The 17,956-nt window shown below is 41.0% G+C and overlaps 1 protein-coding gene across 4 annotated transcripts in view; it reads left to right on the top strand.

Moving 5' to 3' along the window:
• Nucleotides 1-17,956, top strand: part of TBXAS1 (thromboxane A synthase 1) — a 228,641-nt gene that overhangs the window by 120,777 nt on the left and 89,908 nt on the right. For all 4 annotated transcript variants that reach the window (XM_065680635.1, XM_065680662.1, XM_065680643.1 and 1 more), the window contains 3 exons: nt 6,156-6,272; nt 13,563-13,651; nt 16,162-16,310. In XM_065680635.1, the coding sequence (XP_065536707.1) occupies nt 6,156-6,272; nt 13,563-13,651; nt 16,162-16,310 (355 nt within the window). The remainder of the gene's footprint in view (nt 1-6,155; nt 6,273-13,562; nt 13,652-16,161; nt 16,311-17,956) is intronic.

Genomic DNA, 17,956 nt, shown 5'->3' with positions numbered 1-17,956 from the left:
TTCATGGGCTTACTGGTTCCACCTGCTGGCTGAACTGTTGGTGATGACTGTCAGTCAAGTAGGGTTGAGCAAGTAATCATGTAAAAAGAGTTTACAAATAATTCCTGTCTGAGGTGTAGGGATAGAGTCTTGTCGTCATCATACAAACTTTCTCTCTGCTTTTTCATTAACTTTCGTTTCATTAAATTCAGTTTAAAACTGCAATTCGTTAAGCATAGTGGCAATATCTAATCACAGGTGTGTTTTTAGCAAGAAGACAGTAACTCTCTTGGAAAATAAGGTTATGAATGGAATAACCCACTGATGTGCCAGTGCTGCTGCCTGCTTATGAATTCTGGAGCTCACTCAGGGAGAGAAAGCCTAGACTTGTTCCCCCTAGAACTATCACAGATACTGCATGGCATTCACAAGGGCTTGGAGAAGGGTGACCCCTTGCATTGGGAACGTACACCAAAAATATACCCAAAGAGGGTAAGGGGTGGAGGTGGAGGGAATCCAGAGCTAGACTTAGCCCTGGATACTGCAGTGTCCATGGGTACAGAAGAAAGGCGGCAGGTGAGAGGAGTGAATGATGCACGTTAACATGGGTTTTAGGGTGAACACTAGGGCAAGAATTCAGGGAACATGGGTATAGGATTGCAGTTAAAGCTGGATCCTGCAAAGCCTGCAAGGCTAGAAGAAAGCTATAGACTTCCATGAACGCAAATGGCGTTTGCTGGGTATTACTAATGCCAGGAAGTTTTGGAGTTACTATTAGGATTTGGACTTTGGGTGCTCTAGAGCCTAGTTCCTTGTCTGGATCTCACTAGGCTTTCAGTGCTGAGGGTTGGCTCCAGCAGAAGTAAATCTCTTTTGATTGGTTTTGTTAGCACTAGGTCATGATTAAGTTTAAGATAACAAAATTTATGGAATCCTGGTTTATAGATTTTCATTCCTTGCTGTGTTGTCAAAGCATGTGGAGTAGATTAGCAGCTAGTTCTATGGAGGTGAATGGTTTATACTGTAGGTTTCAGAGCTAGTAGGTTTCTAAAGGTCTTTAGAGGTGCCCTTTGGATTCTTTCAAGATTCACCTATGCAGGATATTTTAAGAGATAATGGCTGCATTAAATTCATTTTGCTGGTTGCAAACCTTCATCTCATTTTCTTACCAAAGGAAGAAGAGAAGTTTTCTGAGGTAGCATCGTGTTGCTGCTGCCCTTCCTCCTGCTCCAGGCAGTGACTGCTGACTGCCAGAGGTTCAGCCTAGCCTGCTAGTGACAAACTCATAAAAGGAGCAAATGACTTATGAATCCCACAAAGCTACAGTTACCACAGAATGGTTTGGATTGGAAGGGACCTTAAAGGTCATCTTGTTCCAACCCAGGGACAGGATATTAGTGCATGAGTACGTCCTACAGATGTCCATATTGATATGCTTCTTAGCATGTTTTTGCCCTTTATGAATCCCTCAGGCATGGTCTGGGCACAGCTCAGGAGGTGCACATGTACCACAAAGAGTTTGGATATGGCCGTTCTCTTTGGGAAAGTGATGTAACCTCACGAGGTGTTCTATACCACTTGGCCTCAGGTCCAGAGGAGTCACTTCCCTGAATTATTCAGTAATACACAGCGAGCAAAACTGACTCAGGGACAAACAAGCTGATAACTGTGTCTGAAGGATCAGCGTAAGGAACAGCTTGAAAAGAAGGTAATTCTTGCGTCAAGTTCAGAGATGCTGCTCATTTGCAAACATTGTTTTGTTTTCTGTTTTAAAAGCACTGGTGTTCTAAAGGATTTGTTTGGAAGCAAACTCCTTCAGTTTTCTTTGTTGTTTCTGACGGCTTGCCTGTGATTGTGGGAACTCAGTAGCACTTGCAGGTATGCTGCAGCCGATGCTGCCAGTAGTTTTCATGCAGCATTACTGTACCGCGGTCAGAAATGGTCGATTACACAGGAGAAGGAAGCGTAGAGCAATTGTCGAGTATTTAGATAATGTTAGATGGAATATGAATCGGATTGCATTTGACTTAAAAGCAACCTCCTTCCCCGCCTAAAAAACAAAATCATACCCCTGAAAATATTAAAGCTGTCTTCCATGGTAATTTTTTTAGTGATTTTTATAGGCTAAATAATTCTCAGACACAGCTAGTACTTTGTCCATTCAGAGAGAGGTGACACTTCATCTTTCACTAAGACACTTCAGGCTCATTCTCATACCAAATCCATTTTCATTCCTGCTATATGAACCTGTAACATAGGTTATGCAATTAGGAGGAAAGTGTTTGCAGAAATGATAAGGAAAACCTGATAAATGAAATCTGCTATACACTGTCAGTCAAGCTGATGCTATTCCAATAAACACAAACATGTTTTTTTGTTTCCAGCTTAAAGAGACAGAGTAAAATAATTTATGGCCAAAATTGTCTTTCCTTCCTCACAGCATTTATATGCATATAATAGTAGACAACCCAAAATATGTTAAGGGATCATTATTGATATAGGGTAGAGTGCTAAAAAGGCAATGCTATGGTTAGCATTGTAGTTATATCATTAGAGTTAATGGACTTTTTTGTTCCGTAACTGGGCCCCTCTCTGTGAATGAGCTATATACCTTTATGCTATATGTCTTTATGCAGTTAGGAGCACTTTTTAGCGTGAATGTTTGGTTTTAGGAAGGGATTTTGCTTTCAAGGCAAATGCAATCAGATTTCTATCACATCTGTTATTATCTAAGTGGAGTCTTGTCTTCCAGAGGAGATTTATCTTATAGAGTGCACAGATTGGGCAGCCTTCAATTTAGGAATGGATACAAAATACTTTTCTAAGTGTTGCTGTATAATTTTTTCCTTTTTATCTTTTGTGCACACTATTCAAACTTTTCCTGGAAGACAAAATCAGTCATTTCTTTGTGGAGAAATATGATTCTGCTCTTTCTCTGTATTTTCTGAGGGCCTCAGAAATGGTAATGTATCGTTAGCAGTTCTGAGGAGGTGATGTGATATCTCCACGTTATAAATCAGGAGTGAAGGCTGGTGGTTGAAGCACAGCTCTGAGAACATTTGCTAATTTGGGGACCCCTTTCAGTGACCCAGTTTCTTGGAATAATTCAGTTTGTGTGATCAAGGCACCTTCCCTCTTGTTGATTTCAGTGGCATTAGTGCTCAGGACCTCTGCAATCTGGGCCGCAGTGCTTGAAACAGAAAACCAAAGATATAAGGAATACTTGGTGACCAGCTCAAGATTTAGTGTAAAGGGCTTCCCTACCATCACATAAGAACTGTGAAGCAGACGCTAGCAAACAGTACTTTTTCCAAGGATGATCCTCATTTCTGGTTGTCCAGAGTCTCTTTCTTCTGATTCTACTAGGTGTTTGAATATTTAACAAATGAAGCAGTGCTTCAGTGACTGATGATCTCTATAGCTGCACTTCTGATTCTCAGAACAGATACATGCTAAGAAGTTAGAAAACTGATCCTTTATTTAAAAAGGATACTCAGAGAAAACAGTCCAAACCACTTCAGCTTTGACAGCATGTCCCAAGTTTTCCCTGTTATTGCATGAAATAGGACAGTCTAAGTCTAACTTTAAAATGTGCCCATATTCTATCTCACCATAGTCATCTGATCAGAGTACCTGAGTCAGTCTCTTCCTCCAGCATATGCTGATATGCATTCTTCTACTTGAAAACAGCTCATCTTTGCTCAAAACTGATCTGTAGTGTCAGCTGAGTGACATTCGTTTACTGCGCTGGGTGGTGTTGCTGAGAAGTAAATCTATCCCATTAGCCTGTTTGCAGTATAAAATAGGCTTCTGCATTTTACAGGCTTATGCAGTGCGGTGAGATTCTGGCAAGTGTAAAGGAAAAAGGTGTTAAGGAGATCTGGCAGCTCCTTAAAGAAAAGATATTAAGTGCAAACTTCCAATAAGGAGGGAAGTTAAGGAAGTGCAGCAGAAGACCAGTGCAGCTGAGCTGTCAGCTCTTCGTGGCCCCTGAAGAGAATGATTTTTTACAGAGTGGGAAGTAGGTCAGATTTCCAAGAACAAGGGTAAAAAAAAAGCACGTAGGGACAATAAAAGCACTCATCTCAAGGCACAAAATGAGATTAAAGCATCTGGGTGTGTAACAGGTGGTAAGGACCCAATTTTCTTGTACGTTAGTAATGAAAGAAAGAACAGAAAGAAAATGTTAGAGGATGAAAGAGATCAACAGATGGCATTAGGGAGGCCACAGTGTCTTTGGTTTGTTTGGGTCTTTCCCAGTAAAGAGGATACTGCTGTCACTGATAACATGGGGGACTATGCTGCCACTGCTACCCTGGGCAAGTAGGCAGGGGCCTGGGTGCTAGAAGATCTCACATGTTCAAATGAGTGCCTCTGTACAGCTTGATATCTACAGAAGTGTATACCTTCCACCCTCCACCCACCAATTTGAGGGTGGTTTGTATGGAGGACATTGCTGCGGAGTACCTGAAATATTGACTGAAGATAACTTGGAAAGTGCTTGGGAACAGTCCACTGAGGAAGGCAAGCATGAGCTGGGAGGATCCCAGAGGTGTCTTCTTTGCAAGTGCTGTTATGTACTTTTGTTATTGGGTTAGACGATGGCACTGAGTGTGATAACAATTCATGCAGAAGGCACTAAGTTGTTAAGGATGAATGATGCTATGAAAGCAAAGGCCACAGCTGAAAGTGATCTTAATTAGTTGGAGAAGTAATCATAAAAAGAATGGTCACAGTTCAACAATGACATGTTCTATGTATGACTCTTAGGAGTAACCAACTTTAATGACAGAGGCTGGGGAATAACTTCCATGGGAGTAATTATTCAGAAAAGAAGTCTGCGACTTGCAGGGAACCACAAGCCAGTACGAGTTGACATCGTCATGCTGTGGTATGCATATTCCAGGGTGAATAGAAACAAATATAGTCTGGGGAACCCATGAAAAAAACATTCATCTGTGCTTGGAGTACCACGTCAAGTCACAGGGACTGTACCTTGAGAAAGATATAAATCAACAAGATTATGCAGAGGGACGGCAACAAAGCTGAATAACCAGTCCAGGTAACATGACTGATAAGTATATATTGAGTGAATTGGTGTTATTTGGGGCAGGTGGCAGCAATATAATTAGTAGTTATATCCTTCTGTACATATGGGTTGCTGGAAAGATGGAGAGAATGATCTGTTTTCTGTGCCTGTGATAGCACAAAGACTAAAGACCATAGGTTCCAGCAAGAGAAATGGTGCTACTATGGAAAGAGTAGTCCAGCACTGGAAGAGTTTACCTGGGGAGGTTATTGAATTTCCATTGTTGGAGGTCTTCAAAAGCAATTGGGAAACATCCTCTGGCAATAATATATATTGTGGTAGATTCTGCTGTGGGGCTGGACAACTTCTGATACCTATTCCAGGTATAATTGCATTGTTTTCTGACCTGCTTTCCCTTCCATCTTTTTTATCCTTTTACTTCTTGGTGAGTATCACTGTTCTCTGGATAGGGATTTCTTGGGTGCTGGGGATGGATTAAAATTTAGCAAATCCATAGCAGTCATCTTGGTACAGAACTCCATGGGGCAGTACTTTAAATTACTATGTTTGACTGACTACTGAAGTTATAAGGGTCCCAGGCCACAACTTCTTAGTGAGAGTGCTCTTTATAGGCAGATTCAGGTCTGGGACTTGCTTTCTAATCAACATATTTTCTGAAGACTTTTAAAATGCATGTAACAGTTTGACATACCAGCTGTCACCAGAAATCGTGTCCCCCCACCAACACCCGTGTGTGGTGCGTTGGCACTCATGTCATACAGGGAGGGAGTGTTGACAGGTCCTCTTGCTAGTCACCTTAGAAAGGGAGGAAAGAAGCCAGGGTTCAGCAAAGGAGAACTGGCAGTCACAGGAGAACACTAGGGATGGCAGAACCAGAACAGTCAGAGCAAGGAGTTACTGGACTGGCCCAGGGCTTTTACAAGCCCAAGAGGAAATGCATGCAGCAAAAGGGAAATATTCTTCAGCCTCATCCATGTTTAGTTTGGTGCTTGAGGTTAATTTGAACTTCTCTTGTCATGGGACAGCAGTGCAATGCCATTCATGGCCAATCTTTCCAGCCTCCAAAGTCTTGAGTAGCACTAGTTGCATTTGTGTTAAAACTGAATCATGTTTTCTTTTGACTTAGAAGCCAAATTTGATTTCCAAGCCAATGCTTGACAGCATCCTTTGTCTTCGTGATGACAGATGGAAGTATGTGCGGAGCCTTCTGACCCCAGCCTTCAGCGATACCAAACTGAAAGAGGTAAGGTGTAGACCATGCTGCTTTCATAATTTGTAAGACATAACAATTTTCATTTGTGCAGGCATATACTTTATATAGGTCCATATTAAGGATAGGTAAAACCTGCTTATTTTTTACCAGTTTATTTAGACATGAAGAGCACGTGCAATGGGGTATACGTACAGTGTGATCCATGTCGTAGACTGGTGAAAATCAATAGATCATCTGATTTGATCCTGTGTCTTTATATAAACTAGTTTGCCCATAAAAACATAGCAAACTCAAAAAGGACCCTTATACCTTCCTCCTCCCTGCCCTGCTAGGAGTAAGCTAAACTATGGGAAAGGTTATTGCTCCCAGTTGGAACATAGCTTTTTGTGATCTGCAGAGTCAGCAGCTCTCACGTTAACACAGGAACTGCTGTCAGTCTGTTTTCATTTCTCTGTCTTCTCCCCCCCTCCTCTTAATTCTTTAATCCTTTCATATAATAAAATAAGTCACTGGAACAAAATGTCTGTGCCAGATAAATACCTCTGACGGAAAATAAATGTCTCCATGCTGACCTGCTGCTAATTTCCTATAAATGTCTCAGCATTTACTTAGCCATGGGAACCTATTCCCCAGTAACAAGGTCCTATTCCAGTGACACGATATCTCTTAATTAAATGCAGATAAATGATTGACTGGTTAAAGTCTTTCAAGGGGAAAAATTAAGAAAAAACCAAAACCACAACAAAACCCCACCTATTTATATATTTTATTCTGAAAGGGAACCATGCATCACTCCGGTGCCCAGTCCTGGGCTGTAAAATTTTCCACTGGGCAGACGCTTGTGTTGTTTTGACATGCCGCTGTCGAAATCCACAGTAACATCTAAATGTGTCTGGCTCTCCCAGCTCTATAGACAGTGGTCGCTTAGCAACGCCGGCTGTCACCTCCTTATTATGGTAAATTCTAATTGGGCACCAGCCTGGTAGAGATGCTGATTAATCACGACTGACAATGCCATTGGTTATGCACCCCGACATTTGCTCTGTCCCCGGCTCCATCATGAAATTTTAGCAAGGCAAGGATGTTTAAATATGCAAGCAATTAGTTCCTTGTGGTGTGGTGGGGAGAGGAGAGTTTTTCCTAGAGGAAGTTAATCTGCCTTACTGCAGGTCATCGGCTCTTTGCAGGTGGACTAACAAAAGATAAAGCAGCGCTACCCTCAATTTGCAGAGAGCAGCCTCTGCCGGCACCAGCCAGGCAGCTTGACTGAAGAGAGCACTGAGGGCAAGGCAGATGGAGGCTCTCAGCACCATGTTTTGGGGGTGGGAATGCACCAGTCTGCAGGGCTTGACCAATTAAACCAGGGTGGGAGAAGAAGTCACGGTGCTCACTTTGCGCTGCTTGGTGGTGGAGCTGCACACAGGAGTAGTGGTAGGAGGTAAAACTGAGGGCTGGGTAGTGTCCAGTAGCTGTCCCACATGGAAAAATTGAGATCCTTGTTTTTAACCTGATACCCAGCTTTCCCTGTGCTGCCTCATCCAAACTCTGTGGAAGGGGTGTAACTGTGCCAGGGTGCCTGGAAATGGTCACTTTATTCTCCCAGCCCACAGGAAGCTGGAAAATTGAGTGGAGAATGTCTCTCTGACAGGCCAAACTTTGTTCTGATCAGTGTCTTCACCAGAAAACCGTCCACCCCTACAGAGAGGGACACTTGCAAAAAGGCCATGTGAGCTTAAGAACCTCTTTTTAATGGGTGCACTCCGCAGACTTGCATTTCATTTTCTACCCAAATACATCAGCAGTCCTGGGATTTGACCTTAATGCAGCTTAAGTCCTTCTTAGGTGCTTCTCCTGCTGTTGCTTAATTTAGGCGCTGTACCAACGTTTCTCAAAGGAAATCAGTGCTCATTAATTATGATCTCACTTTTAACTCTCCCATACTTAGTACACTCTTGGAGCATATACTACGCAGCATATACTATGTTCTAGTATTGGCAGTACGAGAGAGTATTCTGAATTATGTAGAAGACATCCTGTTTATAATAAACTCTTCCTCTTTACCTCAGAGGAGTTACAAATAAGCTAGTTTTGGTATGAATCATTTCATAAGGACCTGGATATGTTGTTTTATGTATATTTATAAATACTGCTAAATACATTCCTCCTTCCTTTCCCAAGACATTGATTCTTTTGCTATGAAGATCGGAGCTCTGACAAAACCTCCCACCAAAGTCTTCATCTTTGTTCAGTCTGGATGTCTGCCTTCCCTATGAGAACTCCCCAGTGATGCTGGAAAGACTGCAGACCTCCCGAATGGATTCAGAGATTGGTTTCCCTTGGCACTGCAGCCCTTATTGCCTCTCCAGACATAGTCTTTTCTGCCTGGATGCTCTGAGAAAACTGGGAGCTATTACCCTGTGACAGGGCAATAAACGTTAATAACTCCTTGTGTTCCCCATAGCAGTCACTTCAGATAAAAGATGCACAGAGGGAGTGTAGATTCCTGATATCTCCATTTCAGAAACACCTACTAGTAGGCTGAAGGACCGCTTCAGCATTAGCAAGAGGAAGCCAGTCATCCACACTTTGGCCTGGCTGCTGGAATACAAAACCCAAGACAGAGCTAATGTATGTTGTTAAGGTTTGATCTGCAGTACCCCATAGCCTCATCTAGCTGCTGTGGCTGGGGAGAGAGGTGTAGTTTGCCCTTGCCGCCCTATGGAAGTGGTGTAGTGTCACTGAGAAGTTCACTAAGCTTGAGGAATTTCCTCTTAGTTTGGCAAAAGTCTCGAAGAGCCAGCCACCAAATGAGGAAAAGTTGATCCCAGAAATTTTGAAGTTTGCAAAGTTATGAGCAGTTAACTGAAACTGGAGGTTATAGAGCTGCTGGGTAGCCAGTGTAGTGATTGCTGTGTGTATGCGGAGAGTTGCTTTCCTAACGTTTTTCAAGATTTTCTGGCATCTTCGGTTCTCTTTGTCTCTTCAGCTTCTCTTTAAAAGCTGCGTAGTTTCACTGTTTCTTTTATAGATTTCTGTATATTGTGTGTTCTCCCTTTTTAATTTCCTTTTTCTAGCGAGTGTGTAAAGATTCGTAAAGCAGTCCAGTCCAACTGAAGGAAGGCTTGGCTTCAGGTAACATTAAAATCAAATGTTATAGTGGTGAGCAGAGTGTCAATCATTAGACTTCTAAGCTTGATCCTGCAGTAAGATTGGGTAGCATCCCATGTGAGATGCCATTGGAGTTGGTAGCAAATCTGATTGTAAGCTCTTGACCCTTGAGTGGACTTCATAATGACATTGCTATGGGAGCTCTAAAAATGAGAAGTGGGAGATTGGAGCCAGGAGACCCAAGAACTTCCACTTCCGGCTCTGCCATTGACTGCCCATACATGATCTGGAAGAAACTATTTAAAATCTCTGTAAATGAAACAATTTTCATCTGTTAAATGGGAATAATATCAGCTACTGAAAGTTGATCCAAGATGTAATTAATAAGGAATCTGTGAAGTAAAATACCTGGAGGACCTTAAGTAAAAGTTGTATCTCCTGGTGTTCCTGCCATCCTCTCCTCAGCTATTATGTATTGAAACAAGTTTGTATGTTAGTGATCTTGCTGTACCAAAATTGATTCCCTATTCAGTATTTCTTATATTTTTTCCTCTTCTTTTTGCTGTGGTGCCTGTGATGATCCTGCAGTTCTGGATCCTTTGTCAGACTTGATAAATAGCTTTGCTCTCTTTTACAGCCAACACCAGCAGAAAACCTATTGATTTTCATTTATTCTGATGGTGCTGCAGTGGTCTTGTCATCTCCTATCAGTATGCTTGGAGACCTCTCCTCCATTAACCAACCATTAAAACAAAACAGAACACAAAAATTAAAGAAGAGAGCACAGCATAATGTAGCATTGTTCTAAATAACTTGTGAAGTGGAGTTTATGTGAGGCATTTTCTTTCAAACAAAGGGAGAAACAAAGCAGAACTTGTGATAACATGGCAGAACAGTGTGGGAGAATCCTCCAATGCCACTCTCAGGCATGTAGATCTTCCAGGTCCCACTAGGACACAAAATCTGACAGTCCAACCGTTGAGGATTCCTTGATTTGCTCTTACTCTGCTTGTGCACACTGGTCAGAGGCATTTTGGAAGGGTCTCTGGAAATTGCTACTGTTACTCAGCAAAGCAAGTGTGCTCAGCTGAGACAAAGCAAAACAATAATGTAAAAGCTGATACATGAAATGTGCATGTCCTTGAGCCACAAGTCAGTGTCTGACTGAGTTGCTCGCTTTGGTAAGTTGTGCCCATAAATAGCAGGACCCCACTGTGAGGTGATGGAAACAAATTGTTTCACAAACATCATCCTGGCATTTTGCTCTTTTCCTGGTTTTAGTCAGGGACTTGAAGCAATTCTTGTGTTAAGGATGCATCTTTTTTTTTTTCATTCCTTCCTTCATATTTCATCCCATCTGTGGGATAAGAGACCCAACACAACTTTTGTGTACTGCACATGAACAGTAAAATCTCCAGTGTGTCTGTCTACAGATAATACGACCTAGACTTCTGCTTCCTAGTTTGGGTGCTAATAATGAGGGGAATAACAATAGTGAATACTGAGGACCACATCTGACTAGAGGAACGTGACTCTGATGCCTTTGAACAGTGCAAACACCCCCATGCCCTGTGCATATGCAGAATCAGAAACTAATTGTTGTTATGTGCCAAATAGCATATTGGCAGGATTTATACAGCAAAGCCCCTGGCATCATGAAAACCCTAACCCCAAATGCTCTTCTTTGGCAGAAAGAAAGAAATTTGGACTCTGGGCTACTCTTGCTATTAGATAACTGGCAGATCAAATATTTACAGGGACCATATTGTTTAGATTTTTCTTCATCCTGTTACTCTCAGCCAATCTGAGCACAGAACAGCTGGGGTTTGTTTACCCACCAAGAACTGAATTTCAGGCAGGTTATGCAGCTTTTATGTTCTGACTGGCAAATAAGAATGTATAGGAAGTTAGTGATACCCAAGGCAGTGCAGATCAGCATGCCTGTTTCTGTGCCGATTTTCAAAGTTTGGTATAGTTCATCACCCCCAACACTACTTTATATTTCTTGACAGTTGAACAAAGAATTTAAAGTGTTAAGGGACTTGAGAATGTTTCAATCTGTGGTCTTTGTAGTTAGCAGTCTTGGACTAATTTACGTCCCTCAGGGGAATAAAAACCCAAACCCAAATCCTGGATTCCTGAGTAGATATCCCCTGTAGCTTTCACATGCAAATAACTGTCTCATTGATATGACTGTGTCCTATCGTGCTAACAATAAATCAAATCCATGTGCCTCCTTCTCCATTTTCCTGGTTAGATTTACTAATTAAAATATCTTATTACTAGAAATGTGTTGCAACAGTATTTGAAAGACTGGTGGAATGTGTAAAGTGCAGAGGTGCTGCGAGATGCCCTGGCCAGGCATATGTGCCCCTGCCATCTTTGCCAGCTGTTGGAAAGCAATAGCAACCAGCTGGGTGGTTGCAGGTCTGGTGATGTTATGAAGAATAAAAGAGAAAATAAGGCAGTAAAAGGAAAATCTGAAATGATCACCATCTGTTTAGGAAACATCATACCTGTTAAAATATGGATTTTCATTTTGTTCTCCTTGACTGGTTCAGTTCATTGGAGGGGCTGGACCCAGAGATTATAAAACATTCACCCTGGCTCAATCTGTTGAACAGAAATGTGTTAATTTTGTTGAACAATTTGAGGAGAAGCTCACTGCAGGGTGTCTTCTTTAGCAAGCCAAATGGGGAAGAAAACTGCCACATAATGTGGTGTGCACCTCCTAAACACAAAACAGCTACTTTTACTGAATATTAATCTACTTTCAGAATAGTCTTGCGAGACAAAGCCCAAACCAATTCAGCTTTGAACTGAAATAGCAACAACCTGCTCCATCCCATGTAGGTGAGGGACACTGAGAGCAGCTAGACACATTCTTGACTCAGACTTCTGCCTTCGGAAGACATGCTGGATGCTCCCGCATTGGCCTTTTGACTGTGTATAGTCTTGCCCATGTGTTAGGATGGCTGTGTGCCTGTGCACAAAGTGTTATGCCAGTTTCACAGAGGTACAAGTGCCAAGCAAAATGGACTTGGCTGGGCAGGCTGCATAGCTCTCAGAGTGTGCTGAGAGGCTGCAGTAAGTCTTTTTCAGTAACAAGAATGTCAGAGGAGTAGCACAAGTATGTTCTCATGTTTGTTGACACCCATATGCTGAAGGAGGTTGTTCAGGAAAGAAAGGTAGGTTTGTGTGCCTATGTTTGCTGGTGCTAGTCATTGCTGTTGAGCGGTAATAAATTGTAGGCAGTAAGGATCTCTTGGCAGTATGGAGAAAGAGCCGTAGCAGATGACGCCATCAGGGTCAGGGCTCGATTGCTGTTACACCCTCCCTCTGCCCCCTAGTAGGTGTATTCAAGGCAAGTGCCTGATGCCTTTCAGATATAAAAAGTTCAAGAAAAAGAGAGAGACAGACCTTAATGACGTCTTGATAGTCATGACAGCCTACGTCATGGTTTCCATGAAGCATTAAAGAGGAGAATATTGCACTGTTAGCTACACCTGAGCTGTGGTTAAGTGTACCTGACCATCATGTGTCAGTGACTGGAAAGAGCCATTAGCTGAATAAATGAATGTTAATGTCCGTTTAATGTCATCACAACTCCAGAAAACCCTTTCATCAGATAGCGATAGCAGTTTGCCCTCAGCAAATTGTAGTGGTATACATGGTGTTTTACTAATGTACAGTTCAATTTTTCAAAAGGGGAGGACAGCAGGAAGGAAATGCTAGGCCTCTGATGCTAATATCTTTACAGAACTTTGGGACTACAGAAAATGTTATTCCTTCTGTCCTAGAGCGTATATGACCAAAGTGTAATATATTGTGAATATGGATTGTGATAAATCATCAAGTGGCAGAGGAAATGATTAAAAAGAGAGGGGAATGATTTTGCTTGATAGCTCTTTATGTGTATAGCCAGAGGTGGGCAAGAACCAAAGGCCAGGTAAGTGACAGGGCTTCTGCTGCTTAAGCCCAGAGCTGGAGAGGGTCATCCCTGTAGTGTGTTATTTTTAGCAGTCAGTCCCAACTTTTCATCTTACCTGTGTAAAAGTGTCTAAGCAGACCTATAGAGGATCCGTCCTCTGGATCCTGAGACCTGAGATCTTCATCCCATCTATTCAATAAAACTAATTTAGAATAATTGATTTTTTATTTTTTTTTTTTACCATTTTAATGTCTTTCACAATCAAATGTGTTCCTTTCTAGATGACACCGCTAATAAACCAGGCCTGTGACGTCCTGCTGTGTAACTTGAAAGCCTATGCAGATTCTGGAAAAGCTTTTGATATCCAGAGGTATGTTCAACATGCCAGAAATTAGTAGCAGATTTTAAAAAATAAAAAAAAGGAAAAAAAAAAAGTCAATAGCTGCAGTTATTCTAAATATGCACTTTACTGTACAAAAGATGTTTTTCCCCTCCCTTCCTAGCTTTTATGAGTGGAGATCATAGTTTAATAGGAGATGTGTTTGATAGATGTCTTTTCTTCCTGGGGGCAGCCACTGCATACTTGAAAAGTAATTTTGGAAAAGCATCTAATGTATTTCTAGCTGTTGTTTAATGAAGTTTTAACAGCTGGAAGCAGAAAGAAAAGCTGCATCAGTCCCTGTCCAGCCTGCTTTCTACAGTCTGCCAATACTGTACAAATATAGGAATTGATCTAGTATCAGATGCCTCCAGTCCATCACCCTCTTACTTTTTTTTATGTGAAGGGTTTTGGGCACTTAATCATTCTTACCACATTCTTCCTAGCCTCCTCTAATGGCACGCTAGCCTTTTGTGAACAACGGGATCCGTACTCCAGATGAGAATGCACCATTGATTTATAAAATGGCACTTTAATATTTTCCATACTGTGCTTTCACCCATTTGTTATGCATTTAATATCCTACTATCTTTTTTTGTTGCTCTTTCATCAGAGGTCTTCCCTGAGCCATTCACAACACTGTCTAGTTCCTTCTCTGAGAAGACGCATTTCTTCTTGGACCCTGTATGGTATATGAGTAGTTCAGGATGTATTCTTTCTAACAGGTGCTATTTTACATATGCTTCATTTGCTGGTTTTGGTCAGCGCCCTCTGAAATTCTTTCTGATTTCCGTCAAACTGGAGCGGTACAAATTATTTTTTCATCTAAAGAAATGCATATTTAGCCACAGTTCACCCATTTCTTTTCAAGTACCTGTGTACATATGCGCACACAAGTGTATGTGTGTCAAAGAGATCTCTATATTAAACATCTGTAGAGATCCTGTGAAACCATGAGACATTTCACTTAGACTGGTGCTCTGATGAAAACTGACCTTTTGGGTCCTTCCAGGCTTTTCTCTTTTTTTCTGTTTGTCTTTTGTCTTTGCCTGGGCTTTTAGCTATTGGTCCACGATAGAGTTTCACCTCGCAAGAGGCACTTTGGAAAAGACCTTTTGAAAATATAAATGAATGATGTTGACCATCTCAGAATATGATCTTCCAATTGTTTTATCATACTATCAGCAGGTTTGACATATATAAATGTGATTCTCATTGGAAGGCAGTTTCCCAGAATTGCCTGGGGAACCATTTTTTGTAGGTAAATACCCTATCTGCAGCCTTCTGTCAACTTTTAAGTTAGCTGTCTTTAGACAACTAACAATTTTGTGTTTTGCTAGAAACACAAAATTTAGGTTTTAAGCTTTTTCAGTACCTTGGAGAGGTAGATGATCAAGTGCTTCCAAAATTGTTTTATTGCAGTGCCCCCTCTTATAACAGTTCAGCTTCTAGCATTTCAGCTTCTAACAATGCTTTTCATGTGTGTGTAAGAGTTGAAAACTCATTTGAAAAGGAGTTATTTAGCTTTGCAATACTGTTGTTATCTTCCAGATCTGCACTGGTTTCATTAGAATGACAGTGCCCAAAGATCATACTATAGAAATGCTGCTTCATAATATATAAAGGATATACTTGGATTGAGTCCTGTCCTTCTCATAGTACATGCTCACTCAGGTTAAAACACCAGAGAATTTGACATTAGTGTTTTGTAAGGGAACACAGAAGAACTGGTATTGAAGACTTGACCACAGATCAGAAGAATCAAATTTCAAAGATATTTTACATTTGCAGTCCGTTCATCTCAAAGCTAAATGTAGCTGATAATGTCCAGTAGAAATAAAGATGGTGAGACAACTGGATAGATGGTCAGATATCCAGGGAGAGATTCAATAAGTTCTGAAGTTCCTAGATAATGGTCCACAGATAATTTGTAGTTCTCAAAGCATTTGCTACTCTTCTGTAGAGACACAGATTTCATGTGGTATCAGTTCCTCTTGTTCTTCACCATGATTTTACATTACAAACAAGCTAGCAAGAAGATGAAGGAAATTCTTAGTAGGAAATTTTATTTAAAGCACCTCTTGTCACTGAGAGTTTAGACTTGGACTGGTCGCAGATGTAGTTGCTGCCGTTCAAAATGAGAAAGAAATTATCTCTTTTGTGAGGATGCATACTAAGAAAATGCTTATGAATTTCTGATAATGATTGTTACATTTGATTTCTAGGTAATAACAAATTAAACCATTTATTTGTAATAATTTTAGTGGAATTATTATGCTATATGAAAGCATGTGTGCTTTGTAGAAAGAGAGAAGGTGATCATTATTAAGCACCAGAATTTGTAAGAATGACGGAAACATCTCTTGTTGGCAAAGCTCAAACCTAAACGCGAAAAGAAAAGTCAGAGGCAAAAATTAGTGTTATGTGATGTTTGTAAAAACAAGATATCAATGGATGTGTAATTTGTAACTAACGACTTACCATTCTTCAACTCCATGCAGGTGTTACAACTGCTTTACCTTGGATGTTGTTGGTAGTGTAGCTTTTGGTACTGAGGTGGATTCTCAGAAGAATCCTGATGACCCTTTTGTTAAGAATTGCAGAACATTCTTTGAAACGTCTTTGTTTAAGCCTCTCCTTATTCTAACCCGTGAGTATAGTCTACCTTTGTCTACTTCTTTATGGTAATTTTCTAAAAGCCATTCTGAAACTGCAACACATGCTGGAACACGAACAGGAAGATATATAGCAGACTTTATTTCAAAGGTGTTCAGAATGCAACCTACAGGCCAAGTATACCCTTGAGATTTCCACCATATGGTCTACTACTCTTGTCATCATTAATGCAACTTCCTTCAGAAACTGAGAGTCTGGGAAGACAATGCTTCTGGGTTGATATGAGTGGAAGGTTTCTGGGACCTGTAGTTTCTGTAGTATCTCTTTTAATACACTTCTGCATCAAAACAGAGTAACTGCCCTTTGGAACATGGGAGTAAAGTTTTTGAGCTCCCAGTTCATTTCATAGAGATTGAAATCCCACCCATAAAAAACAGTGGGATAATAATCCAACTAAAGAAAAGAGATGGAGCTTAAGCAGAGAGTGCAAGTCCTCCAAATTCTCATATGAATAGATGCAGCAGCCTGGTTGATGGCTATAAAGGATAAAGATGATAAGTGCCAGCACAAGCTGTCATTAAGAGAATGTATTTATTTTCAGGGGAATAGATAAGGGAATGCAAGAATTAGGGTATAAAGCCGTTAGATAGGGAATGCAAGAATTAGGGTATAAAGCCATTTAGTTCTAGGGCATGAAAGATCAGGCTTCATGGTGACAGTGGCCCTGTTAATACAAGGGCAGTAAGAATCATAGTGAGAAAGTCGCAACATAATCAAGGTTGTTGAGGTTTTACTGTCTTGCTATCAGACCTGCACACAGTAGTGTCAGGTGGCACAGTGGCAAAGTTTCCTGTGCCCATCTGATCCTGCTGGCATTACAGATTGCACCTGTACTAGCAGTACATGAACTGTTTCCTTCTGGAGTTGTGTATCCAAAATGTCCTGGGGTTAATGTTTAACCTGATTGAAAACTGTAATTTATGACTGATTTCTGAAAGGACAAAAATGTACCTCTGTGTGTCTAAGATTGTGTCCTTTATTAAAGCAAGTTTCCCTGGATTGGATTCCTTGGCTGATCTTTTTCTACTCGTACATTCTGCTGGCAGCACAGGGGTTTTCTGGTTTTGTTAGTCTTAACCTGTTCATAAGTTAACAATGAGTTTACTAAGATGCAAGGCTTCACTCAGGTTTCTAGCTCCTGACTATAAAGGCCATGGACTGGAAACCATCCTTGTGATAACATCCTGCTTCCAGAGTCTTTGGCCGGTTTAGAGAACCAAAATAAAATGGCAAACCAATATCCTAATATTGGTGAACTGTAAGTGAGAATGACCACTACACTATTTCATGGATCTGTGCCATAAGCTGATAGGCTAGTTCAGGATCCTTCACCTTTTTTATGTAATTGTTTCAGTAGCAGGGAAAACTTTTTTCCCCTTTGTTGTGGTGGCTCAGTGACATCAAGAAGCTGAACTGAAATTCTGAAGCATTGAGGAAGCAAGTTTGGAAGGCATCTGTCTGGCAGGTAGTTCTGGCCAACATGGAATTTCTAAAAGGAAATCCTTTACCACCCTAGGGAGATGGAAAAACAGAGAAAGAAGGAGAGGGCCAAAGAGGAAAAAACTGGTTTCACAAAAGTAACACATCTCACTTGAAGAGTTTTATAATGTTAATGAAAGG

This window comes from Lathamus discolor, chromosome 1 (genome assembly GCF_037157495.1).
Source record: "Lathamus discolor isolate bLatDis1 chromosome 1, bLatDis1.hap1, whole genome shotgun sequence".
Classification (NCBI taxonomy): domain Eukaryota; kingdom Metazoa; phylum Chordata; class Aves; order Psittaciformes; family Psittacidae; genus Lathamus; species Lathamus discolor.
Note: the sequence above shows the minus strand (reverse complement) of the source record. Positions and strands in the feature narration are given on the sequence as shown.